Raw genomic sequence first — 11,206 nt, 5'->3', positions numbered from 1 at the left:
TTGACTGAAGTACGTCACATCCGTGACTCACGAATGGTTTCATATAAGTCAATTGATTGTATTTTCTTTTTTTTTTAATTTTTGTTTGTTTCTTATTTTCTTTTCTCAATCACACAATATTTTATTTTTAACTTACTAACTGATTTAAAGTTTAAAATATCAACGTGAGAAAGGCGTGTCATTACCTAAAATAACATCTTTTCATACATCCTCAAATATTTATAATGTCCAACGAAAACTAAATTAACCAAGCAACTTTATACTTATTATCTATATAAATATTACACAACTTCATATCTGTTATCTATATATATATATATATAAATATATATATATATATATATATATATATATATATTTATATAATTCATCATTATTTGTTGTTTTAATTAATATTCATTTTGTGTAGTCACATAAAAAGTCACTTTTTAAAATTAAACTCAAATAAACCTTTTAAAAAATGGGTAAACTAATATAAACAAAATTAAAAATAAAAATACTGAATAAAATATTATTTAGAGTCATGGATGTATTCATCTTTGTACGTCCTACCTAATCATACACAAAATAAATAAAAATTTAATTAAGAAAATAAAAATTTTTTATCATACGATAAAAACTATGATTGAATTGGATTCAGAAAAATGAGAATGGTCTAAAGTATTTTTTTCCTAATATTTTTAGGATATATGAGATTTCAACGTGACTTTAAACTCGATAATATAAACTCATTTTTAGTTGAATTAGGCCTATTTGGACCTATTTTCTAATATTTAAAAAAATTGTTTTTTTAATTTTTTTTTTCCACTTTACTGCATCAACAACCCAATAACAAGTCTTCATAATGCTACCGTACCACGTGTAACAGTAATGACACACAAACATCTTAGTGGAAACATTATTCACCACCGCATAATCCAATTCCCATCATTTCCCCTATAATTTTATTTTTGAAAATCTTATAAAGTTTTGAACAAAAATGCTTCATTAAAAGATGGTTTGTCTTGATATAAGTGAATGATAACTGCATTGTAAAAGAAATAAAAAATAAATGAATAAACAAATAATGATAATTAGACTATTTCTAAATAAAAAATACTTAGGTATATCTCGAAAATCACTTATTTTATATATCCCACTAAGTTATCAAATCAAAATTTTTTATCTTACAAATTCTTTTTTTATAAATATTTTAATTCTTTGTATGGTGTGAATGATGAGAAAAGAAACATATAGATAAATACATCTAAATATTACTCTTTCTAAAAGGTAAATATTTAAGAATAAAAAAAAACTTGAAAAATACCAACATCAATATAATATGTTTGGATCACAAATATACTAAAAGACATGAAGTTAAACAAACTGATTAATATGTGTGAATTTGTTTATTTGAAGTTCTATTTTTTTTTTTTAAATTGTAGGATGGGAAATCGAACCCAATTATAGTTAAACTAAACTGGTCTTAAAAATTTCTTAATGAACCCAACAAATTGATATTTAATCTAATTTAAGTAACCTTAAATAAAACATTCCTAACTCAAGCTCAATGAATCTATAATTTAAAATAAGTTCCAATTAAAATGATTGGACCTTAGAAAAATGGGGATATCCCAAAGAAACCGACGCATTTCTTCGAGATTTTCCCACACAACCACCCCACTACTCACAAAATTAGTGAAAGCCCCTCATTTTTTAAAAAAAAATTACACATAGTATACTTGCTATAAATACGTGCAATTTGTTTCAATGGTGCAACACTAACCAAGATCCAATCAAGAGTGTGTAAAACGAAATTTAATTAGTTAATAATTAAATTAAGGATTGGTGATGGGGTCCTTCTCTAGTGCTTCAAAAGCTCTGATTGTGGGTGCATTTGTGATTATTCTTGTGGCTTGGGAAGTTGGGGCAGCTGGAGAGTGCGGGAAGACGCCGATAGAATCGGCAGCGGCGGGGTTGACGCCGTGCCTGGGGGCAGTGAGGGACGCAAAAGCTAAGGTTACGGCGGCGTGCTGCGGCAAAGTGGCGGCGATGTTTAATAGTACTCCGAAATGCTTGTGCGCCATTCTTCTATCGCCTTTGGCTAAGCAGGCAGGAATAAACCCCGGCATTGCCATTACAATCCCTAAACGCTGTAACATCCGAAACCGTCCCGTCGGCAAGAAGTGTGGAAGTAAGCTCTAACCTCCCACACTTTTAATTTTGTGTCGTAAATTCTTCGAACTTTCTAACCATTTTTTAGTATTATTATATATTATTAAACGTAAAATTTAATTTTATATCTAATAAATTAATTATCGATAGATTATTTTAGAAAAATCAAATATATCACAAATTTATTATATAAAAAATTATAAATTTAGGAACCAGTTAACTATCTACAAAAATAACCAAAAAAAAATTATCTATAAAAATAATAAAAAAAATATATTAATAGACTTCTATCAATCTCTATTAATGATAGACTTGTATCAGTTTCTATTATTGATTGTATCAATGATAGACTTCAATTAGTTTCTATCACTGGTAAAAATTGATAGACTTATCTATTTATAACAGAAATTGATAACAATGTCTATCATAACTAAAATTATTATTTTTTAAAAATATTTTTCCTTATTTTTCTATTTTTTAAAATCCCTTAATACAAAATTAAAAGTTCAAATATTTTGTTAGACATACTTAAAAGTTTAGGAATCAAATAGATATAATCTAAAAAGTTGAAAGCTGGATTAAATTTGTAATTTTAATCTTTTTCTTATTATATTATGTTTTTTATATATATATATTCGTTGGCACTGTTTTTATTTTTGTTGGTGTTTTTATACTATGGTTCTTTTTTTTCCTTTTTTAGTTCATTTAGATTTTTATTCATAAAATTTTCAAAATGGCACCTATCTAGTCCTATGAAGTTGGGAAAGGTAATTGTTTTAGTTTTTATATATACTATTATCTTGGGGTTTTTTATTAATAAATATATTCTCTTTGAGTATAATTGGAACCAAATTGATATAGATATTGAATTAGGTGGATATTACGTGATAAAATTATAATAGCATGAAATCAAATAATTTTTTCTAATTATTATTATTCATTCAAAAACTAAATTAGATGTAGTAAATAATAATTTCCGTACACATTTGAATATTCATAGATGAAAAAGAAAATCAAATTTTAAATTACTCTTTTTGTAATTCCTAAGTTATAACTAAATGAATTTGCAATTAAATATAACTTAAATAAAAGTTAAAGATAATAGCATAATTCTATTCAAGAAAAAAAAATGATAGCATAATTATTAAAAATAATATATCGGCAATGCAAAATAATAGTGATGTAATAAATTCTAATTGTCAATTGATTAATAAAGTTTAGTGTCTCATTTATAATAATTGATTTACTTAATCTAGATATATTATTAACTATTTTGTTTAAATAATTTAAAGTTTTTAGTAATCATTAAGCTCAATCAATTCAAAATTTTCAATAATTATTAATATGCCTTTTTTTTCTTTTGGGTTCCATATGATTAATATGTCAAATAAGTTTATGTTTTGTTATTCAACTTTCTATTAAACTAATAGATTTAATAATTCTAAGTAAGTATATATTCAATATAAGGATTATTTTCAAATATAATAAAATGAATTAAAATATTTATAAATATAACAAAACGTCACTATTTGTCAGTGACTGACTGACATTGATAGATTACTATCATCTATCATTGATAGAACTAATAGATACTTGTAGATGTCTATTAGTGTCTATCAGTATCTATCATTGATAGATTGTGACATTTTATTACGTTTGAAAATATTTTTAGTAATTTTTTTTTATTCATCAGCACGAGTTTATCTTACGATGTTTTTAAAATATTTTTAAATATAATAAAATATGACAATCTATCAGTGAGTATTGATAAACACTAATAGACATATATCATATCTATTATTTCTATCAATGATAGAATCTATCACTGATAGAACTAATAGATACGGGTAGATGTCTATTTGTGTTTATCAACGTCTATCACTAAATATTTTTAGTAATTTTTTATTTAAAAAAAATAAAATGATGTGGTTATTTTGATTTTGCAGAGTACACTCTCCCTTGAGAACTAAAGTCCAGCAGCCCACAGCCACATGGAGAAAAGTTGTTATGTTATAATTATGCCACATGATATTTGACCCCAATAAATATATCCAATGTGCTCTAATGTCTAATATTTTAGTTGTTTTTACTTTTACATAATGTTAATGTTTGTGGGACTTACATTTGTTTCTATGGGTGTAATAAAATAATAGTCCTTAATTTTCTTTTTAGTAATGAAGAAATTAAATAAATAAGAATTATCATTTTATGCTATGTTTGGTTCATAATCACATCTCTATCAAATGAAAAGCACTTCTTAGCAATAGATAAATTTATAATTAATTTATATAATAGAGACTTGAGCCTTGCTTATTAGATTCAATATTTATTTTTATTGTCAATTTTAAAAATAAATGTAAAGTGAATGTGACAAATAAATCATTCTTTTTAAATAGCTTTGATGCCTCGGATAGCGTTCCAAGCCATTATGGCCTCCACATTCCACAATTAATTGTCCTTTAAAATGTGCAAGCATTATCATTCCATTTTTTTTTCCATATTTGCAAACTTGCGAGATGATACAATTATCAAAATTCAAAAACTTTCTTTTTGTTTAAAAAAGTTAACAATAATAATAAGCTCATTGCCAACCTATACTTTTTAGGGTGTCTTAGAATATATTTTTCAAATATAGGAAATTATCATTCTCTATTATTGATAGACATTATTAAACATTTATCAGACGTCTATTAGTATTAGTGATAAAAACTAAGAGACTGTTTATTTCACGGACATCTTAGATTTCCATGGAGTGGACATATAGACTATCGTGTTTGTTTTGTAGTATTGTAAGATGCCCTGACATCTAGAGATTCTCAGGCATTCCGGAGGAGTATCTCGATAGTTTTGGATACCTTCCTGAAATATAAATTTTTCATATTCTCGAGTTGAGGGAATACTCATTGTATATTCTCAAAAAATAAAACGACCCCTAATAAAGTCAGGAATGAGGCATTTGAAAGGCTGACCATTATATCATAGGCCTTCCGGTTGGAAGACCGCATGGACTTTCCTCTGAGCTCTGGAATGGAAGAATTGGGCCAACAAAGAATTTCACTGACCTTTTCGCTTATTGAATTCCATTGTGGAAGACACAATTTTTCTGAAGAATTCGATCCAATTGATCAAGATCCACAATGAGGATCGTATCCATACCATTTTGCACTTATTGAAAAATATAATCCATTTCGTTATTCTAAGTGATTATTCTATTCTTTGTAATGAAGAACTTGTTATTCTTAACTCTTGGGTTGATGTCTATCACTGATAGAAAATGACATTTTGTTCTATTTATAAATAAGGTGACTCATTTTCTTATATTTAAAAACAACCTTTTAAAATTTTATCCTATTTCATATTGGCAATAATTCTAATTTTAGTTTATTTTTTCCTTTTTTATTTCCCTTTTTAACTCACCTATTGCTTCATAATTCCTTTGTTTGTTATTGTTGTTCTAATGAGTGAAATTAGAGTTATACTTTCTAACCCACCTAAGTTGGTAAATATCCTTAAGTGCCAAACATAAAAGTTGCAACCACGACAGTCATAATTGGTCATAGTGAGTTCATGGTTGAGATTATCATACAACTAGTACGCTTTGATAAAGAGTTGACCTAGTTAAAATGTTGTCATCATGTCTAAAAGTAAAAAATAATAATAATAAGGAATAACTATTTGATGGGAGGGAAAGTAGTACTCTTGTTTGAGAGGAGAAATGTTGAGAATACGACCAAAGTTCCACGTTAGTTAAATAAGCAGAAAATTTGTAGTATATAAGTGAGAACAATCATATTTAATTAATATGAGATATTTTGGATGAAAAAAAATAAAATGATATTTGAAAAATGATTGTCATGTCCTATTGTTAATAAACTTTTGAATCATCACAAAAATGTAAAAATAGGTTTGTCATTGGAAAAAAAAAACTTAAATTGGATTTTAGATATGTTTTCGAAAAAAAAAGCTAGATAAGCTTATTAAACTATCAATTACGTTCTAAAAAAGGCACTTTTTTAAAAACAATAATTTAAAAACGTTTGAAATGATATGATTTAAAAAGAATAAACGACATCTTTTTATGATTAATTACTTTATGTGCATAATCTCAACAAGTTATAATAATATATACTTTTTTCGGCCGGAGAAAAAGTTGTGTCATAAATTTGATTTCAAATCATAGATCAACAGAAAAATAAGTTCGAGAAGGAACCACTTTGGTGTTTTCAAAATAAGAGCAAAGAAAAAAAAAAAACCGTTTGGTAAGAATAATCGAGGGTAGAAAAATTCAAATAGTCGTGATTACTAACACACTCATTAATTGAATTATGCTCAATTTGACATATGAATCGCTTGATTGTTTAAAATCAAAAGATATATTTTGTTTTAATGTCAAATTTAAATTCAGTCCTCATATTTTCGCTATAATAAGTTTTTTGTTTACATAAAAATTTATTTTCTTTTTTTTAGAAAAGATTAACTGTTATTTTTTAAAAAATTTTACTTGCTGTTAAAGTTAATAGCAGTAAAGTTATATATGAAAAAAAGAAAGTAGGTGTTTTCTCAAAAAAAAAAAAAAAATGAGTTTCAAATGAAAAATGATATATGTGACAAAAATAAATAATTAAAACCAAATTCAAATTTAAGTCTCATTAAATAAGTTTAAATTATGTCAAAATAAACAAAATTACTGATGCTTGTTTCGAAGTTAGAGTGAGATTTAATTTTCTCATCTACACATTATTTGAAAAAAAATATAAAAACATAAATAAAACTATAAAAACACCGTATACACCAAATTGGAAATGAATCCTTCTAAATTTTAAAAAAAAAAAAAAAATCAAAGAGATTTTTTGCTCAAGTGATGTGAGTTTGAAATGAAATGATATCTCTCGCTTTTATCTCACTTATTAGCGTTAATCATGCACCTTAACTTTCTTTTTTGTGTTTTCAAATTGTTTTTTTTTTTTTTTTTTTTTTCTAAAGAAATGATTAATATATAGAAAAAATGGGGAAAAAAAGGGCTTAGTCCAGCTGTCTATGGGCCTGGGTTTCCAAAACAAAGATTGGACTCTTGTCTCAAGCTTTTTTAAAAAAATCAAAAGAAATTAGAGTGAAAGAAGAGCAACTCTAATTTTAACTTCTAAATTATACTCTAATTATCATTTTATCTATACAGTACGTGATTTTAAAAAATTTCAAAGTTTTACCATACGAATATTTGAATAATTTTATCACATGAATCACGTCCTTCTCCACATTCTAATATATCGATTATTATATTTTATCATTTGAACTTTTTCTTTCTTTAACAGCCATTTGTGAATGATCACAAAAAAAATGCAATGATTCAATAAAAATTCATGTATTAGAACATTAGTATATAAAAATCTCTAGCAAATGAAAGGCTTGAATCTCAAACAATTACTTTTAGAGGGTAGAATGAGACCACCATTAAAGGTAAAAAAGAATTTCAATACATTTAAAAAGAAGAATGGATTAGGAGGTTTTCTCGAGAAAGTCAAAGGGATTTTGAAACTTCATGGAAATGAGAAATCTCCAATAAAAATAATAACTTACTAACTAAATAAAGAAAAATCAAAGATTGTGATCGGTATATCCTTATTTTTTTTCCTTAAAAAAATAGATTAAAAAATTTTAATTGAACGTTTGGGGCAAAAATTATCACAAAGATTATAATAACCACCTCTTATTATAGTAAATACTATTTCAAAACTCCCAATTTGCTACAATAAACACTATTTCAAAACCTCTCTTTACTACAATATTTACTATTTACTACAATCCTTACTATTTCATATTTATCGGTTTTTTATTCTTTGCTACAGTATTTACTATTTCCTTTTCAAACTAAAATAGTTTACACCTCAAATACATATTATTATAATCCAAACTAAAATAATTTATACCCTAATACAAATTATTAAAACTCAATTTTAATAAATATTTAAAATATCCTATATCATACGAACGGGTATAATAACTATAATTACATCATAATTGTTTAACTCTATATATCAAATTCCATAAATTAAGGCATTCATGACACAAATAACACAAATACCTTGTACTTGTGAAAATTTTAAAGATAATTTATATATATATGTCAAAAAGAAAATCGTAAGCAATGAAAAATGAAGGGAGAAATATTTTTTTGGTCCTAAATTTTTTAAGATAAATGTATTTGGTTTCTAATATTTCAAAGGGCACCTACAAAAATGATAAAACAAATTATATTTTTGAGGCCGGTAACCTACACATTTATAAATTCAGGTTTTATTTTTTACTTTTGATTCATCTATCATTCTTTTCTTTTTTTTCAATTGTCATTTTCTTTTTCCTTCTCCTATTTGCCATCAAAATGTTTTTTTGAATTATTTTTCTTCTTGTATAGTTTTTTATGTTAAATAGATAACATAATTTTTTTCCCCACATTTTGTTTGTACTTAGATTCGAGTAACATTTGTTCATTATAATTATTTTATACAACAATTTTTTTTTTCAAATTTGTATCATATAATTTAAGGAAATAACAAGATGCAGTTTGTAGTTTTTTGGGGGTAAAATATAGTTTGTTATTTAAAAACTCACAACAGTTTAGTATACTAAAAAATAACAATTTAATAATTTAATTATGTCTAATTAGATCATTATAGCTAAATTACAGCAAATCTGGTTTGAACTTGGTAAATATTGTTGCTTGCTTTTTTATTTTTAAAATTGAAATCTACCAAATGTCAATTAGCTTCCTATAACAATTAACTTTTTTCTTTTTTTAAAAGCATAGCTACCAACCATTAATTTTAAAAACTACAACAATCCCAAAAAGAGTCTAAATTTGGTTTTAGTATTATCGTATTATGTTTTTGCTCGTTTTCAAATTTCATTATTTAATTAAAGGCATATGTTGTAGACAAAAATTTGATAGCAAGGAACTAAGAAAAAAACAAAGTTATACATATTTAATATTTTTAGATATGTGTTTGGTAGTAGATTCCAAAATTAGATTTAAGTTTAAATAAATGTTTAAAATAAATTTGATAATATATTTATAAACCATAAAACTTGTTGTAGATATCCACTAAATATTATGTTAAATATTAAATATTAATTATTAATAAATGTGCAAGTTTTATGTTAAAATTTTAGTTAGAAGTGTTCAAATGATCCAAATAACCGGTACTACCCAACCCAAATTGTAAGGGTTGGGTTAGGTTGTGTTCAGGTTACACTTTTTAAAATTTTGGGTTGACCCAATCCAACCCGAATTTCTAATATAATTTGTAATATTTTTATGATGTTTGTGAAATTTGTAATAGATATCTTCGATCTTGATATTTAAAATTTGAGTTTTACGAAATTTTAGTTATTAATATACGATGTACACCAATTTAAATATTTCAAGTTAAAAAAAGGTAATTAAAATAAATAAATAAATAACTTGACAACACAACCCAATCTAACCTGAATTTTAAGGATTACGTTGGAGACCCTATTTGAGTAGTCAACTCGATCGAAAAATTTCCTCAATCCAACCCAATCCAATTCATATACATCTCTAATTTTCGTATAATATATTTTATAATATAATTTTAATTAAAAAAATTAAATGAGTCTATAATATAAATTGAGTTGGTACTATTTGCATACGAATTCCGAGCTACTAACCAAATGTGTTCTCATTATTTGGGATGTTAAACTAAAATAAAATATTAAAATATTAAAAATATATATTTTTCATTTTTCACGTTTCTGGCCCGGCCCAGTCCAGGAAGCCCATTAGCAACTTGGCAGTCTCCCCACCGTCTGATTGTCCATCAGGCACAGAACACCATAAATCCCATGCTCCCTCTGCCGTTTGATTCTGCATCAAATCAATCTCCACACGAAATACAATGACCCCTTTGATGTCCTCAAATCAAGACAAAAATTCTCCACCATTCAAACTCCCATCATCATCACAAACAATAAAAATAAAAATATATAGATATAAATAGTGGATCCCACACAACCACCCTACATGGAAAATCTTCCTCTTCTCCCCACCCACCAAAGCGGACCCCACAAGCATGCCACATCATGGGTCCCACCCAAAACATACACACATATTCAACTCACTTAACCCCCTATACCCATTTAACAAAAAGACAACAAAGTTAAAACTTTAGCTACCTTAGGCCCTCAAAAATTAATTATTCAACACAAATCCTACAAACCTAGGTGAATTATAAAATTGAGTGCTACTCTCATAAATAGCATTGTAACTGTGTTAATTAATTAAACCTCATGTTTTTTTTTTTTGTCTTTTAATATATTACATTAAGGCTAAAAGAGAAAAATATATTTACATATAATACTTTTATTCTTCCTATCTTTAAATAATTCCTATTTTATCCTTTATTACAACTATTCATATTAAAGTGATGTATAGATCTGATTTAGACTATAGATATGAAACATCACGATATAACGGTAAACATATATATATCTTTGAACAAACAATCATATCCTCAAGATCAACTGGTTACTGGGTGTGATCTAGACCATACATATGAAACATCAATTTGGATATATATTTGAACAAACAATTATTGAACTATTTGGATCAAAGTGGTTACACACTAAATGAGTTTTTTATTTAGACCATAAATATGAAACGTTGCAATATGACGTAGACATATATTTAAATATATATTCTCGTAATTTATACTTTAAAAATTCATAAATTCTTATTTTACCTTTTATGTTTAAATAGTTACAATTATTAGATTCAAACAAGGCAAAAGATTATTTCATTAATTTTGACCTATAAATTTTATGTACATGGAAGGTATGTTATAGTGTACATAAGTAAGAAGGGGAGTATTTAATAATATTAAAAAGTTGGAAAAAGGGGGAAATAGTGAGAGGTGGAAAAAGAAAAGCTGAAATTTGAATTGTGTGTTGTATGTGTTGAGGAGGCCAAGTCAGTGTCCTTTCCATACACAAATCACACAATTGCTTTACATGCAGCAAACATAAAATCATCACATTT

At 25.9% G+C, this 11,206-nt stretch overlaps 1 protein-coding gene across 1 annotated transcript; it reads left to right on the top strand.

Annotated features, from left to right (window-relative positions):
• The first annotated feature begins 1,604 nt into the window (after nucleotides 1–1,604).
• On the top strand, nucleotides 1,605–4,368 carry LOC120067917 (Bifunctional inhibitor/lipid-transfer protein/seed storage 2S albumin superfamily protein). The gene is made up of 2 exons (XM_090308034.1): nucleotides 1,605–2,173; nucleotides 4,101–4,368. Exons 1-2 carry the CDS (start codon nucleotides 1,831–1,833, stop codon nucleotides 4,115–4,117), a joined length of 360 nt encoding a protein of 119 aa, XP_090164160.1. The 5' UTR covers nucleotides 1,605–1,830; the 3' UTR covers nucleotides 4,118–4,368.
• The last annotated feature ends 6,838 nt before the right edge of the window (nucleotides 4,369–11,206 follow it).

This window comes from Benincasa hispida, chromosome 12 (genome assembly GCF_027475165.1).
Source record: "Benincasa hispida cultivar pf3 chromosome 12, pf3_genome.v1.1, whole genome shotgun sequence".
NCBI classification, from domain to species: Eukaryota; Viridiplantae; Streptophyta; class Magnoliopsida; order Cucurbitales; family Cucurbitaceae; genus Benincasa; species Benincasa hispida.
The sequence above is the reverse complement of the archived record's forward strand: the minus strand, read 5'-3'. Positions and strand labels throughout refer to the sequence as shown.

Coding starts and splice junctions, on each gene's coding strand:
- LOC120067917 (XM_090308034.1), top strand. CDS start 1,831: ATGGGGTCCTTCTCTAGTGCTTCAAAAGCTCTGATTGTGGGTGCATTT.